We start from the raw sequence: 17,597 nt of genomic DNA, 5'->3' as shown, positions 1-17,597 counted from the left end.
AGGTGGGACTCTACAAAGGCACAATGACCGACTCTGTATATCCCTCAGAAGGAGTGTATTGATCCAAACACATTCTACTTTGTTATTGGAGAGAGGAGCCCCTGAGTTCTCCTCCCCCACCCCCAGCTCCCTTTCCAGTGGGATAGAAGGGTTGTGGTTGAATGGAAAGGAGACCTGGGTTCAAATCCAGCATCTGATATTTACGTGCAGTGAACTGAACACAGCATTTCTCTCTCTGCGCCTCAGTTTCTCTATCTATAAAACATGACAAATTAGACGAGGTGATTTCTAGGTACCCTCCAGCTCTGTGGAAACTCCTGTCTTTGTTATTAGTGACCTCAGCCTCCTCTTCCTCTCCTTTGCCTGTGGTGCTGCCCGGAGTCTGTATGCCTGGGGCCAAGAGTTTCAAGTCGGTGTACAGCTGGGAACTGAAAATACACTTATTAGGAGATCTATACGGAGGAAGGGGTTTCAAACAATGCCGTGCTTAAATACAGTAGAGGTTTGTGGTACTTTTTCCCCTGACACGGCCTTTTGTAACCCCGAGTCCAGAGGGTTTGAACGAACAAGGAGATTTAGGGGACATCTGCCCAGTCCAGTCCCCACCTTACACCCTTTCAGCTGTTATCCTGATTAGTTTCAATGTTGTGAAAGACAGGTCCTCTTTGTTCTTAATTCTTAGTTTCTGAAATTGATTTTTAAAAACACTTTTAAATTGGGAGCTGTGCTTACTGTGATAATCATTGAAATTACCAAAGCTAAAAATTTTTAAGTTACATTTTCTCAATCACAACCATTCCTTTATTGGTCCTCATTATTGGGAGTAAACAAGTTTCGTACACTTCTTAACCATTACCCCCTACAAACATTGTAGCATAGCTCTCCAAGAGAAACATTTAAATGGAGAGGTAACTGATTTGTGTTAATTTTATTTCTCAAAAGTTACTTCTGAAAATGTCAGTCAGTGTTTAATTTGGGTTTTAGATTTGGTTTTAGGAATCAGAAATCAGGATGTTAAATTCAGTCTTTGCTCCTGCTGCCTCATTGGCTGACGTGGCCCAGGTACATCATGTTGCCTCAACGTACCTCTCCCAGTTTCTCATCTTAGGATGACAGAAATCACCTTCCTTAAAGTAAGAATGTCAAAGAAAATGGTTAAACTTAAAGGGATTTCTATTTTACTGGTAGAGAAATTGGGAGAGAGAGAAGTTTTAGTCATATTTTCTAAGTCATTTTTTTCTGGGAAATACTACTTAGGAAATACCTATAATCCCTTTAAAAGCACTTTATAACTCATACTGCACCTCCTGTGAGGTTGCCAAAATGAAAATTACTGTAATTGACCTGCCAGAGCACAGAGTTTAATGCACGTGAAAATAAGACTGTATTTATGTTGCTCACTCTTTCTCCTTGAAGCTTCCTTTTTGCCGGGTTTTTATTTCACTCTCTAATCTCAGATCTCCTCTAACTCTCTGAACTCTTCCTGCTCGCATCCTTTTAATTGTACCATTTCCACACTGAGGTCAGCACTGCAGGCTGACTCCTTAGACGTCTATTCATGCTATACTTTTTTCACTGAAAATATGTCTCCTCTTAAAACTTAAATTACTTCACCTCTGTAGATAGGTGAAGTAATTTAAGTTCATCTCTCTCACCTCTCGAGCCCCTGGAACTCTAATCCCAAATCCTCAGTTGCCTACCCGGCACTTCCACGTTGCTGTCCTTGTGTTACTTGCCAACACGTCAGACCCCGAACATTTCCATTTGCGTGTCTTGTTGTCAGTGTCACTTCAGACTCACTGTGTAGACCCTACAGCTCATCACCGCAACTTGTCTCTCTTCTCGCATGCTGATTCCCCTGCTGGTGCTGCCACCACCGATTCTGCGAATTCCGCTTTTTGAGATGTCCTTTTGCTTCGGTTCTTCTGTCCCACCAGCCCACACAGGCCATCATTCTTGAATACCATCCATGACGCTACGTTAGACTCTTCGCCGTTTGACTTCCGCTTATATCTCCAAGTCTCATTTCTCTCCATGAGCCCCACCCTCTCAGCCCTCACACTTGAGGTCTCAGCCATCCTGAACTTTCTTCACTTCCTCACTTACCACCACACTCCCGGGAGACCTGAGCCTCTTTCTGGCTAGTGTATGAGACTGAGTACGTCTCTCTCTCTCTTTTCTTTTCTTTTTTTTCCGGCCACACTTCATGACATGTAGGATCTTAGTTCCCTGACCAAGGATCGAACCCAGGTCCTCAGCAATGAGAGCGTGGAGTCCTAACCACTGGACAACCAGGGAATTCTCCTGAGTGTGTCTCTTAGAGTTACGTAATCAAGCCCAGTTTGGGTCCCCCAGTTCAAACTCTTGTGGTACTAGAGTCCCTTCCATGGGAGGTTGTTCTGTGTCCTCAAAAAATCAAGTGACAGGGAGTCCTGTGCCTCTCAAGCAGCACATTTCATTAGTGGATATTCTGTCTGGCAGAAGTTCTCTTCTACCTTTTGGTCTTGAGCTACTCCTTGAAGCAAAAGAGAAAAGTCTAAGTCCTTTTCCATAAACCACCTTTCAGATAATTAAAGTGCCCACGACCCTTGCACTCCTGCCTCAGCTCGCCCTCTCACTTTGTCACAGACCCCCTGCAGCCAGCTCCCCACACATCTTCAGCTTATCAGGGTCTTTCTTCAGGGTTGACCCACAGGTCTAAATCTCCTGCTCATTCAGTGGTCTGATCCCTGGGGTGTCACTTCCATGAGTCTACTCCATACCATTCCACTTCTCTGAGCCTCAGTTTCTCATCAGTAAAATGAAAAGAAGATTTCTTAGTCCAGGACGGGCTTTGGGGCTCCATGAATGCCCTGAAACTCTAGGCAGTATTTTGTGTGTCATGAGCATATGTGCATCTGGGGGGAGGAGAGGATCTGTAGATTTTTATCATATTCTCTAAGAGGGCTCATGAATCATAGAAAGATTTTTTTTTTAATCAGACTAAATGATATCTGAGGTTCCTCCCAGCTCTAACATTCTGTAAGTCAAAGGTCCTAAAATGCATGACATTTTCTTATTCCCTTGAGAGGAAGTCAAAAGACCAAATATTACTAAGCCTGTTATTCAGCGACAATAAAGAGATAGCATCTGACAGACCCCCCACGTACAACGCGATAGCAACTGAAAAGGTTGGAGCGAAACCTTTTCCGTCTTGTGAGGTAATCAGTGTCCTCGCACTGGAAATGTTCCAGCAGAAATTGAATTGTCATCTCTCCAGGATAATATATAAGCAATTTTAAAGACCATATAAACAGCTAGTCTCTCAGATCTCTTCTGAGTCAAAGATTCTGTGAGAGCTGTGCCCTCCCGTCTGCCTGAAATAACCTTTTCTCACTTCCCGCCTTTCTCATTTTGACGTTATTTCTATGTAGCCTCTTTTTCTCTTCCAGTTTAATCAGTGTCCCACATCCTCCCCTAGCTCTGGTTAGATACCTCTGTTTTAGCATGCATCACGTCTAGAACGCACTATCTGCAGGAGCTGTGGGTCCACTTCCCCACTAGACTGTCAGTTCCTGGAGAACAGGGCTTGTATTATGTACCTCCATACTGCTAGAGCCGTAGAGCCCTTGATATATAATAAGCATTTAATAATAAATGTTGAGTAACTGCTACAGTAGGTCTAAGACCTTACCTAAGTCGTTCATCATTTTGGGCCTTAGTTTCCCCCTCTGGCAAACGGAAGGGCTGGACCAGGTCCTATCTGAGGTCTCCTTCAGTCTCTGTAAGTGGACCACTTTAACTTGTGTGCCTTACTCAAGCAGCAAACACATTTATGTACCATTTATCCTCACAGTGCACACTAGCACTTACATTTGTGCATTTGCTTTTCCACCTCCCTCCGTGTTTATCACGAGCACATTACCATTTGACAGGTTTATGATTTTAAAAAGAAATGCAAGAGCAATAAGGTTTGCTACGGCATGTACGCAAACATTAGCCCCCACTACGTGGCTTCCCCAGAGAGTTGTATTTGCCCAGTTTTGCCAAGAAACTCATTCTGTTGGACTCTGCCTCAGTAAGCAGGCTCTTTCCCGTTCCGTGAGCATTCAAGTTGCCATTGCCATGAATACAAGACCTAAGAGAGGCTTGAGAGATGTGATTAAAATGGATTCTACAGAAGAAGGAATTGCGTGGTTTCAACAATGAGCATTTTCTGAAACTATCATCAGGCCCAGCCCTGTAGCTCTCAGGTGGTGAGGCACTTGTGCCACACCCACGTTTCTTCACTTCTAACCAGATCCAGTCACAGCTTAACAGCGTTACCTGTTAATAAAAGTAACAATGATTACTTATATTGATATAGTGCTTTATAGCTTGCAAAATTCTTACATATTAAATCCATACAATAACTCATTAAAGTAGACAGCTTAGCTATCCTCATTTCATGCAGGAGAAAATAACACAGAGAAATGAAGTTGCCTGAAATCACACAGGTAGTAAGGGAGAGAGTTGGCACATGAATCTCAGTCTTGCCTTAAGCCAGGGTTCCTACCATTGCTTGGTTCAGGGGAATCATCCTTCCAGCCATGCTTATGCTAGAGGTTCTCTCCAGATGCTAGCACCATCTGATAGGCCAGCATGGAACAGCCCTGCTTCTTTTTTCTGACTTATACACAATATGTAACTGTTGGTGGCAAAAGGCCCCCAAGTAGGCTTTTGTCCTAACTCAGTGCTTATTCAGTTGTGCCATGTGGTTTCCAGTGATTGTTAAAAGAGTGGTACCAAGCCACCAGCATCAATTCTGCAACATAGTTCAAAAATATCTTCTTATTACTCTCAGAGCTATCACAGCACAGCATACCAGTATCCTCCTAAATCCTTGAGAAAGTTAAGAAAATTAGTTGTCCCCAAGCCTACAGCAGGACTGTGAACAAGAATGGCACTAAGACAAAGCCAGGTTAAATTGGTACAACCGCAGGACACACCTCCCTTTCTGTGGAGACTATTTTAATCACATCTCTCAAACTTCTCTTAGTCCTGTATTCATGGCAGTGGCAGTGTGAATACTCATGAGTGAGGGTGAGCCTGCTTTATTTCTGCAGTGTCTCACAGAATTAATTTCTTCTTGTTAAAACTGGACAAGTACTACTCTCTGTGGAAGGCACATAGTGGAGTAGAGAAAAAAACCCATCAGCTTCTAGGACTTAAACTTTCCAGGCTCAGCAGCACATCTGGCCGTATTGTGCAAATGGCACATCCAGTACTAAGATTCTGAAGCCGTAGGACATTCGAAGTCACTGCCCTTGATCTGGTTCTCTGCACATCAAGCAATCTTCTGATCACATGATTTCTTACTGGCTTCCCCCACCCCCAGTGGTCATCTAGGCTACTCATTTGCAGAAGTTCCCATCCTTGCATCTTAGATCTGGCTTGGGAGGGCTCCAGGATGTATCTCTGCCCTACGATAGCCCTGCAGAGATTTGCACCAGCAATGTGTGCCTTAGGTCTTTTCTCCTCTGGGTGAAACAGCCCCTGTTCCTCCAGCCCATCCTTTGGAGACCCTCTTCACCCTGTGGTGCATAGGACCTGAAGCAGAGGTTGTCAAAGATCTGATCCCCAGTTGGCTTTCTCACATTTTTATACTGTGAGCCTCCAGGGAGCTGTAAAAATTGCTCTAGAAAAGACAGTACAAACCAGACTAATTGGTAGCCCATCAAAAGCTGTTGTCTGGCTGATTTCCCTTAGAAAAAAAGAGGAAAATGTGGGACTAGTTTATGCATTAAGATTCTGCCATCTTAATAAATTTCCTGCTAAAATGTTACTTGCTATGTCATGGACAGGATTTTTTTCCCTTTAAATTTTTATGGAAAGTAGAATAACATTGGTTTTTTTTTTTTTATTTTATTTGTTTCCTTAACTATACAAAAATAGGTCAAGTGTATAGCATGACCCACCATGAAGATTAAAGATCTTTGACACTTTGTAATAAATTAATTGGAGACAAAACACTTAAATTTTAGGACAATTATTGAATCTAAGAGTTTAGGACTAAAAGCTAATCTAGAAGCTAGCTTGAAATGCTGTTAATGGTTACTTTGATGTAATATTACCACTTTCTTCATACGACCCAATTCATTTTTTACATGATAGAAGATTGAGTGAAATTTTTAAAATTGATTTTGTGAGGTGAATTTTACAGGAAGAAGTAAAGCTGCTGAGTTCCAGCTCAGCTGGTGTATAGTTTACCATGTAACCTTGGTTAAGTCACTAAGCTCTCTGCCTCAGTTTCCTTATCTGCGAAATAAGAGCATTGCCCTCAGTAAACTGAGATTCCTTCAGATTCTTAATCTGTGAGCAGTGGGTCTGGACCTTTTTCCTCAGGGAAACACACACACACACACACACACACACACACACACACACACACACACACACGGAATAATGTTCTATTCTCAGGAGCTATATCCTGTGTGTGTGGTGGTGGTGCTGGTGGCGACAGTGGTTGCTTTTTGTTTCAAGGCAGCGGTATAGATAAAACAATGCAGGTTTTGCATAATTCCCAGTTCTAATCCCACTCCCTCTTCCTCAGTGATCACTACTTATATGTCAGGAACCATAGCTCTGGAGAACTGCACATTTGTGGGATGTGTGCCACCTGGAAGATTTTTTTTAATGCAAAATGCATCAATTTTTGAAAAATATTACTTCTATTCATCAGTTGAGGGTGTAATTATATATTCTCATGATTGTATTCTTTCTCCCAAATCTGTGTACTGAGTTCTACCAAAATGAAAAAACAACCCCTTGCAAACCTCCCCCTCCAGAGAAGTCTTCAGAAGGCAGAACTCCCTTACTTTCTGGCCATCCTGATTACTCTAAAAGGCTGAATCCCCTGTTTGTCCTGTGACTGCCCTTGTGGGAGGCCCACAAAGGTCTGCAGTGACAGGGTTTGCCCAGGGGCTGATTGCACAGCAGCTTCTTGGAATTGAAAGGAAAGCTGTTTGGCTTCCCGAAAGAAAGAAAAATGACTGCTCAAATAACAAGGTCTAGGTTATCACCTCAAAGCCCCTTTTGATGGCAATGATATCCATGCAATGCCAAGCCACATGCCTGTCTGTCTGAAGGACCAATATTGTCTTAAAGCAGTTTGCGTTCATCAGTGCTAGTAAAAAGAGCAGTTCTCCCTCTTCGTGCCAGGGGCAAGGCTATTAGATCAATTCACAGCACCTCAGTCACCCAGATGCTTCCACCTTCTTCTGAAAAGCAGGCTTCTCCCAGACAGATCACACCGAAACAGCACCTGCTAGCAGCCAGATGAATCCCAGGCACTGATGATGCCAGGCTGTCCGGCTCACCTGTCGATTGCAGCGCAGCACACGCAAGTGTCAGCACTTGGCAAAGCCAGTGACAAAACCAGAGTCAAATGAGAGCATTCAAGGAATCGGCACGACCCATCTGGCCACTTCCTCTGGGATGGCACTCAGTGGGAACCTATCGGAGAGGCCAGCATGGACCCCAGATCAGCGGCTTCACCACTTGGGACGAAAGACCTTCAGGAGGAGGAGCTGACAAGGCTTTATGTTAACGTGTGACTCAGATATCTGCCATCTCGGTCCTCCCTGTCCCTTGAGATATAAATTAGCTTTGCTCCAAACTGCGCAGTCTGGGGAAATCTGAGTCCTATGACTTCTTTGGGGCTTGGGGGTCTCTGCCTCGGGTCCTGCTTCCATGCCTGGGACCTTAGCCCTGCAGCTTGTCAGGTTGCCTGTAAGGAGCATGTGTGAGCATGGCAGGCCTTCCAATGGCTGGTGTCATTGAGGAGACTCACACTGCCTCTCCCGTGATGGTATAGTTAACAGGACACACGACACTTGTTCTCTTCAGTCTTGCTGCTCAGGGTGTGGTCAGAGGACCAGTAACACCTGTATGAGCTGGGTGCTTGTTAGAAATGCAGAATCTTGAGCCCCACGCCAGGCCTGGTGAGTCAGATCTAGGTTTTAGGAAGATCTCAGGAGATTCCGTTCATTAAAGTGTACGGATCACAGCTCTGAAGTCCTTTTCTATCCCCTCACCCTGGGTGGACTCCTTGCCCTGCCCTTGCTCCACACAGCACCCAGTATTTCACCTTCTCTTTCTTCCCCCTCCCTTCTCTGTTTTTTGTTCTTTCATCTCCTCCCTCCCTGTCAGGAGCTACCAACAAATTCTTTGCGTCCTGACAGAGCTGGCCTCTTTTCTGGAGCCTCAAAGCCAGCCACCACCTAGGCACTGAGGGGCTCACCTTTTACCAGCCCTCAGTCCTGTCCCCAAGCTTATTAAAGTATTTGTCTAAACAGGGTCCCCCACTGAGAGGGACTCTGATAACCAGCTACTCCGATAAAAGAAATCTCTCTAAAGACCTACATGTAAGGCCAGACACTATAAAACTCCTAGAGGAAAGCATAGGCAGAACACTCTATGACATCCATCAAAGCAAGATCCTTTTGGACCCACCTCCTAGAATCATGGAAATAAAATCAAGAATAAACGAATGGGACCTCATGAAACTTAAAAGCTTTTGCACAGCAAAAGAAACCATAAACAAGACTAAAAGGCAACCCTCAGAGTGGGAAAAAATAATTGCCTATGAAACAACGGACAAAGGATTAACCTCCAAAATATACAAGCAGCTCATGAAGCTTAATACCAAAAAAGCAAATAACCCAATCCACAAATGGGCAGAAGACCTCAATAGACATTTCTCCAAAGAAGACATACAGATGGCTAACACACACATGAAAAGATGCTCAACATCACTCATCATCAGAGAAATGCAAGTCAAAGCCACAATGAGGTATCACCTCACACCAATCAGAATGGCCATCATCACAAAATCTGGAAACCACAAATGTTGGAGAGGGTGTGGAGAAAAGGGAACTCTCCTGCACTGTTGGTGGGACTGTAAGTTGGTACAGCCACTATGGAAAACAATTTGGAGGTTCCTTAAAAAACTACAAATAGAACTACCATATGATCCAGTAATCCCACTCCTGGGCATATACCCAAAGAAAACCATAATCCCAAAAGAAACTTGTACCATAATGTTTATTGCAGCACTATTTACAATAGCCAGGACATGGAAGCAACCGAAATGCCCATCAACAAATGAATGGATACAGAAGATGTGGCATATATATACAATGGAATATTACTCAGCTATAAAAAGGGATGAGATGGAGCTGTATGTAATGAGGTGGATAGAACTACAATCTGTCATACATAGTGAAGTAAGTCAGAAAGAGAAGGACAAATATTGTATGCTAACTCACATATACGGAATCTAAAAATGGTACTGATGAACTCAGTGACAAGAACAAGGATGCAGATACAGAGAATGGACTGGAGAACTCGAGGTATGGGACGGGGCGGGGGGTGAAGGGGAAACTGAGACGAAGTGAGAGAGTAGCACAGACATATATATACTACCAACTGTAAAATAGTCAGTGGGAAGTTGTTGTATAACAAAGGGAGTCCAACTCGAGGATGGAAGATGCCTTAGAGGACTGGGGCAGGGAGGGTGGGGGGGACTCGAGGGGGGGAGTCAAGGAAGGGAGGGAATACGGGGATATGTGTATAAAAACAGATGATTGAACCTGGTGTACCCCCCAAAAAAAAAAGAAAAAAAAAAAAAGAAATCTCTCCATCTCATTACAATACACAGCCCCAATCTTATAAAGACATTCTAAACAGATCCTTAAATCAATTCAGGATTATTAGCTATCATATAAGTGTTAGACCTGGGAAAACTGAGTCTTCAACAGGAAAATGACTTTCTCAAGATCTTTTGTGGTTACTGGCAGAGGCAGGACCAGAAGAATTCTTATACTTCCCAGCACAAGGTTGTCTTTACTATGTCTCTAATCATTCTACTTTAAACTGCATCTTTAAATGGCAACCAGATTCTCTTCCTGAGCAGCAAATGTGTATTGGGTTCCTACTGTGTATAGCAAGCCCTGTTTAAAGATCAGGAGAAGCAAAACAGACCCAGTTTTTCCGTACTTTTGCCTTTGCCCAGACTGCTCCCTCAGACTAACAACTTCATTCCCCCCTGTCTGCCTGGCAAACTTCTACACATCTTTGAGAATCAGCAGTTGGGACCTTCTTCCGGATTTCTGGACAGAATTGATCACTACTTCCTCTGTGCAAGCACCTTGTTATAACATTTCTTCCATTATATGTTAGGGCTTTGTTGTCCTAGCTGTCCTCCTCTGGGTAGAAGTTTCTTCAAGGGAGGGCTGAATTCTGTGGGCCTCACCACTGTATCTTCAGAGCCCAGCACAAGAGAGGCTCAGAAAATGTTCATTTTCATCCTCTTTTCCTTCCCTTGGATATCCCTATAAATTAGTGACGTCGGTCATACAGATCCTGTCCTTAACTCAGCCGCTTTGTCCTCAAGCACCTGGCCCCCTTCTGGACCTGCGCTCCCTCGGACCCATCTGCCTCACACTGCCACTCATTTGTAGACTCGGCCTCCCCTCTCTTTTCTGTTGCTACCCAAAGGCTTCAGTTTAGCCACCAGCTACTTGTGTATGACTTTTTGAAAATATCCCTACTTTCTGGATCTCATCCTCAAGTTGAGTGGGTTTGACCCATAAGCTAGAGCTCTTGATGGCAGTGTTGCAACTCACAGGTGTGTTATAATCAGTTGTGAGGTGCTTTGTAATTTTGTCATGTAATCATTAAGGTTTGCCAGTGGTCTTTTCAATAAATAGAGAAGATTAAGGGTTATCCCTATGACTGTCATTCTCAGTTGCATTCTGATGTGCTTTCTGGAATAGGAGAAAAGGGGGTGTAGTTACAGGTAGCTCCAGGGATCACATGCAAGCTTGGGGCACACACAACTTGGGACCCTGTTAGGTCTCACCAAAAATTCCATGTCATGTGTGTCTCAACTGGGCCCAAAGAATCTATAAGATTCTTTCCAGCTCCATCATCCTTTGAGCTATAAGACCTGGATAAAAGACGGGAAATTGTGAGATTGTGGAAATTGTGTTGCGGTAGCTCCTTTTAAAATTCAAATCTCACTCAGGAACACTTGAACAGGTAACACTCTTAATTTTTCCCTCTTCTCCTTTGGCTTTGCTCCCAGGAAACGAGAAGAAGAAAACAAGCGAAGAGAGGCAGAACAGCAAAAGGGAAGGCTGAGCCCAGATTCCTGCAGGCCCCAAGCTCCTCCCTGTCTGCCCAGCACCCAGGCTGAGCCCCACAGGCAGAGCTGGGCCCCTAGCAAACAGCCTCCCTGTAGCGACAAGGCCCAGGGTCCTGAGCAGAAAGCCTGTAGACGGTCTCCAGGCAGAGGGTCTCCAAGCAGAGCCCCCCAGAAGGAGCAGCATCTCTCCCCAGACTTGCAGAGAACAGACCCCAGAAAACCAAACGGTAGGTATACTGCCTTGTTATTCAGTGCTAACCTATGGACTGTGGGCTTTCTTGATGTGTGTATTTAGACCATTTACATTTAAGGTAATTATGTCAGCACTTAAGTATGCCATTTTATTGTTTATTTTCTCTGTTTCTCTTTTCTTTCCTTCATTAACTCGACTTTCATGATGTGACAGCCATGCTGTGTTTCCTCAAGTTATTTCTTAGCTTGGGACCTTTGCATATAACAATCCCTTTGTTCATGTGGATAAAAAGTGCCTCTTATTTTTCAGCTCTCAGGGTGAATGCTCCTTCCTCTGCACAGCCATGCCTTCCCACTAAATGAGGCTTTATTTCCTGCTATATGCTCCCATAGCTTTCCTATACTTTCCTGTTGTAAAGATCATCACCTTTCACTGTTATTACTGGCTTACTTGTCTATTTTTTCCCACTAGACTACAAGATCTGTAAAGTCAGGGTTGCTTCAGTTATCTACTGCTGTGTAACAAACTGCACTAAAACTAAGTGGCTTAAAATTACAATTTATTATTTCTCATGATTCTGTGGGTTGAGCAGTTCCTCTACAGGCTTCACCTGCTCTCACTCATGTGGCCACATTCAGGTCGAGGTCAGTTGTATTGGATGATCTACGACAGACTGACTTGAATGTCTGGCAGTTAATGCTGGCTATCAGCTGGGATTCCTCGACTCTGTTTTACGTGGCCTTTCATCCTCCAGTAGGCTAGACTGGCTTCCCTACACAGTGGTCTCGGGACATCATTCTAACAAAGCACAGGAAAGAGCTGTAAGACTTCTTGAGGAATAGGCTCTAGAATGTGCAGGCTAGGTTCTGTTGATCAAAGCAAGTTATATGACCATCCCAGACTAAATAATATGGAGAAATAGATTTCATCTTTGTGCATACTAGAATGGGAGTAATTTTTGGCTATTAAACAATCTATCACAGTTCCTTTGGGTCACAGATTACTCACATTTCCTCACATGCAAAATATTCTCACCCTTATCTTAGGACCCCAAAATATCATGCCCATTATCACATCGAGTTTGAAGTCTGGGCTCTTGAGACCTGTGTCACGTCCAGGTGTCGCTGAGGTTCCCCAGGTGTGAATCTTTCTGATTCAGAGACAAGTCAACAAAAACACACATCAGTGCGCACACACATCCAGCAAGCAGGGGTGAGACAGGCACAGAATAACCACAGCAGACGTTCCTGTTCCAAAAGGGGAGAAATAGGAGGTACACAGCAGTCACTAGTCAAAAGCAATTCAGAAAACCAGCTGGTCTGCATTAGCAGAGCCCCTGCTCTGAGGTATGAAATGAGCCTTGGTTAGGGTCTGGTTTTACTCCTATGTGTGTTTTCTATTCCATTGTTCTCCTTGGCTCTGGGCTCTGCCACCTGGGTTCTTGGCTCTGCTCTCTGAGAAGTCTTCCTTGTCCACGAATCACAGCCCATGTTTGCCACTGAGTAGCTTTCTTAGCCTGTTTCCTGCGTATAGGAAATTGGGGCCCCAGAGGCTCCTTTTTGTTTGGGACCACCTCCGTAGCTTAAGCTGGTGGCACTCTCAGCGATACAGTTGCCTCAAAAACTTCATGGGTCTTCTGTGAATCTGATTGGGTTCACTCCATGTTCCAAAACCACATCTATAGTTATTTTTCAAATAGTCCTCTCCCTACTTTGGGTGGCTCAGGCTGCTGTGGGAAAATGCCCTTGAGATTCTTAGAAGTTCTTTTGTCTAGCTGAGAGGGCTACAGTGGGCCATCTTTAATAATTTTGAGGTCTTAATAAAGGGCTGCACAGCCATACTCTTGATTTGATCTTTATCTCTAGGTCGTATCTTACTATGAGACTCTTTTGTTGGCAGGAAAGAATGAAAATTTAAAACAGTTTCCTTTTCTAACCAGCACATGCTGGGCTCTTTATATTAACTCTAAATTCTGCTTGCAAGCTGAGTAGTTCTTTCTTTCTCCTCACACCTTATCATATGCAGCTCAAAAAGCCAGTTGAGGGCATATACCCAAAGAAAACCATAATCCCAAAAGAAACTTGTACCATCATGTTTATTGCAGCACTATTTACAATAGCCAGGACATGGAAGCAACCTAAATGCCCATCAACAAATGAATGGATAAAGAAGATGTGGCATATATATACAATGGAATATTACTCAGCTATAAAAAGGGATGAGATGGAGCTATATGTAATGAGGTGGATAGAACCACAGTCTGTCATACAGAGTGAAGTAAGTCAGAAAGAGAAAGACAAATATTGTATGCTAACTCACGTATACGGAATCTAAAAATGGTACTGATGAACTCAGTGACAAGAACAAGGACGCAGATACAGAGAATGGACTGGAGAACTCGAGGTATGGGAGGGGGCGGGGGGTGAAGGGGAAGCTGAGACGAAACGAGAGAGTAGCACAGACATTTATATACTACCAACTGTAAAATAGATAGTCAGTGGGAAGTTGTTGTATAACAAAGGGAGTCCAACTCGAGGATGGAAGATGCCTTAGAGGACTGGGGTGGGGAGGGTGGGGGGGACTCGAGGGGGGGGGATTCAAGGGAGGGAGGGAATACGGGGATATGTGTATAAAAACAGATGATTGAACTTGGTGTACCCCCCAAAAATATAACAAATAAATAAATAAAATTAAAAAAAAAAAAAAAGCCAGTTGATATTTTCTTCAGTATTCCACCTGAAAAGCTCCTGAGCCACGTCTGCAAATCCATTAGGTGCATCTTCTATCCTCCAAGTTACTGCAGGTGACAGTTGTGCCAGTTACCCTGCACTGAACTGCATGGTTCACTCTTCCCCAGACTCCCAATAGCAATTTCTTCTCCGCCTCTCCAGCCCTCACTAGGAGTCTCTCCATTGCCTTTCGAGCTGCTCGCCGGCCAGCCCCAAAGTCGAGGCTCTGGGTTTTTGTTAGGCCGGCACATCTCTTTTTTAGCTGTCAGTTTCTGTGTTGATTATCTCTAGTGGCATAACACACCACCCCCCAAACTAAGTGGCTTAAAACAATGGCTTATTATTTTTCACAGCTCTGTGGGTTGGTTAGGCAGTTCCTCTACTGAATCAGCTGGGCTTACTCCTGTGGCTGCTGGAAGGTTGGCCAGGCTGATAAGTCCAAACGGCTTCCTTCACATGTCTGGTGATTGGTGCTGGCTGTTGGCCAAGGTGTCTCATCTCTCTTCTGCAAGACCTTTCATCGGCCAGTAAATTAGACCATCTTCCTTGCATGTTGTTCTCAGGGTGTGCTCTGAGGGGGAGAAGGCGGAAGCTACAGGCCCCCTTGAGGCCTGGGCTCCAGACGTGTCACATCCCTTCTACCACATTCTGTTGATCAGAGCAACTCACAAGGCGAGCCCAGCTCAAGAGGGTGGAGACATAGACATATTGCAAAGTCACATTTGAGAGGTGAGTGGATCCTAGAGTGGGAAGACTCTTTGGCCTTTAAACAGTCTATCAGAAGGGGCAATATGTCTCTTACTTCTCTGTCTCAGCAGGGTGTCTGGCATATAAGAGATATAATAAACATTTATTGAATGTACACCTGTATGGTACTAGCTAAATGCTTGAGAGTCAGCAATTGTTAAACATGACACGAAAAGTATTCACTGAGTAAACACGTTTTCTGTAACAGAGTCCCATTTTTATGGCAAAGCTTTGCTTCTGCTCAGTTCACCGAATCAGCTTATGCATGCATTCATTCAACAGACATGTTTTTGAGCCCACGCTATGTGCCAGCCATACTGAATTATAAATAAGACTGAGGACCATACCATCAGCGTCTTTCTTATAGCAGTGAGCACAATATTGGTTACAGAGGTAAATATTTCTTGACCTGACTCCTCTTAGAAAGCCCCTGTTAAAAGTTTGATTGGCTTTGGGTTTACTCTTTACCCCAAGAATTATACATAATTCCTGCAACTTCAGATGGACAGTGGTTTCGCCCTAATTCACTGTTCCAGAGAGCAGAGGGAAGGGGGAGCACAGTTATTTCAGACTGCTTACATCAACACAGGGAATTGTGGCCTGCGTTCGCTTTACTATAAAATACCTCAAGACAGTTATGCTGCAAAGCCAGTCACATCTACTGTGGACCTGGTCACATTCAGGTAGTTCCCTCACATCCTGAGAAATCCATGAAGTTTCCATTTTTCATAACCAATCCTTTTGTCCTTAATGCACTGATACTAGTTAGACGTCCTCTCCTCACTTTTGGTTTAAAGGTAAACTAGTACATGGTTTTATAATGATTTTCAAGCCATATAGGGCTCATGAAATGAAGTCAGTAGATTGCTACAGGATAATTTCCATGAAATAGACTGCAACAGAAACATATCAAAGTTCATTGCACTTTATAAGGTAATAAGTTCTGTTGTAGTTATATGCCTAGATACATAGGGGTGTGTGTGTGTGTGTGTGTGTGTGTGTGTGCGTGTGTGTATACATGCATGCACGTATACTGGGCCACAATTTAAGATTTATTTCTTGGTATGGGTTATGATCAAAAGTTTTTAAAAATTACTGTTCTAGAACAGTTGAGAGTCAGGAGAGCTTCTCATCTATTTGAGTGCAGGATGTAGTGTCCTGAATAAGGGACCTTTGGGAAAAACCAGACTCAGATATGCAAATAGGGGCTCAGAGAAGCCCAGCATCCAGACTTTGGGGAGAATTGGAGGAAGGGAGGCCAGTGAGCCTGATTCAGGTGTAAGGAGAGGGAGCTGCAGTTTCATGGGCAGCCTTTGCTCTTGCTGACCTGCCCAAGAGGCCAGAGTACAAAGGAAAACATGGAGATACTTCTAAGAATCAAGACTGGCCATTTACTAGGGCTTCTCCAGTATAGGAAACCCATCATAACTGGGCAAAGGATACCCCAAGCCGCATCTTGTTTGGCCACATAAAGAAGGGTCACAGCTGCTTCAGCTGATCAGTGATCAGGCAGTACAGCCCTTGCAGCGTGGGCATCCCAGCAAGAACAGAGAGATGGGAACCGTTGACCCCTTTTTATCCGTTATCCTATCTCTTAAATTAGAGCCTCAGGGTCATTAGAGAGCATCTAGTTCAGCCCCGTGAAAACAAGTCAGCACCCTGAGGCCCTGATTGCTTAAGATCTCTTGACAGATGATTGCTTTCTTCCTTATTCTTCCCTTTTTGTTGTTTACGATGTATGTAGAGCATAATGTCTTAAGTGCATAAGCTTTAGACCCTACAACTTACTAGCTATACAGTCTTGGGCAAGCTATACAATCTTGGGCATGCTATACAATCCTGGGCAAGTTCTTAGACTCTCCAAGCTTCCTTTTCTATATTTGTAAAAAAAGAAAGAAAGAGTGATAGTAGTGCCTGTCTTAGAAAATTGTGACCATTAATGAGGTAACCCATGTAAAGATTTAAACACAGTGCCTAAAGCACTCTGTAAGTATGATCTGTTACTATAATTAACCTCATTACTATTTCAGAGCGGGGAAGGAAGGAGACACTATTTAGAAAGACCACTGTGACCGGGTGGAGGATGGATTTGGAGGACCAGATAGGACCTGTACTAAGGCACAGTAGCAGCAGGGTGATGAGGAGTGGATGGACTTGAGAGGTAGAATTGCAATGACTTGGCAGCAGACCGCTTGTGGGAGGTGGTGGAGTAAAGTTGTCTTTCAGTCAGTGTGGTTTTCAGGAGAGTCTAGTGGAGGAGAAACTCACTGTTTTAAGGGCCATCCTGGTGTTTTCTTATTCTCACTGTATGTGCTGCCAGAGCTAGTGGGTATGATTGGTGGAGTATCAGTGGTCCTTACATGTGGCACATGTGCAGTGGTTAAGGCAGCGAACTCTATTACCACCACATGCCGGGGACTCCCTGAACTCTTTTCCTTACTCCAATTTTTGTATTTTCGGTTATTAACTATGTCCTCATTTAGGTGTCCCAGAGGCATCTCAAACTCAACCTGTCCAGGACAGAACTGATTATGATTTCATGTAAACCTACTCCCGATGTTGGTTAATGACGTGCTCACCCCTCTGTATGTTCATCCCAGGGTCATTGTCTTCTTTTCCTTTGGTGGACCACTCAAATCCGGTCTCTTGCAGGTCTCGTCACCTCAGTATCTTTTAAATTCATTCTCTGTCTCTCATCTACCACCACCACATACTCTACCTAATATTTACTTACCTTTATCTCTAACTTGGACTCTTGCAG

At 43.9% G+C, this 17,597-nt stretch overlaps 1 protein-coding gene across 11 annotated transcripts in view; it reads left to right on the top strand.

Annotated features, from left to right (window-relative positions):
- INVS (inversin) overlaps window positions 1-17,597 on the top strand; it is a 188,419-nt gene that overhangs the window by 102,709 nt on the left and 68,113 nt on the right. For all 11 annotated transcript variants that reach the window (XM_057720191.1, XM_057720193.1, XM_057720190.1 and 8 more), the window contains one exon: window positions 11,108-11,394. In XM_057720191.1, coding sequence (XP_057576174.1) covers window positions 11,108-11,394 — 287 coding nt within the window. The remainder of the gene's footprint in view (window positions 1-11,107; window positions 11,395-17,597) is intronic.

Source organism: Hippopotamus amphibius, chromosome 2, assembly GCF_030028045.1.
Source record: "Hippopotamus amphibius kiboko isolate mHipAmp2 chromosome 2, mHipAmp2.hap2, whole genome shotgun sequence".
NCBI lineage: Eukaryota > Metazoa > Chordata > Mammalia > Artiodactyla > Hippopotamidae > Hippopotamus > Hippopotamus amphibius.
The sequence above is the reverse complement of the archived record's forward strand: the minus strand, read 5'-3'. Positions and strand labels throughout refer to the sequence as shown.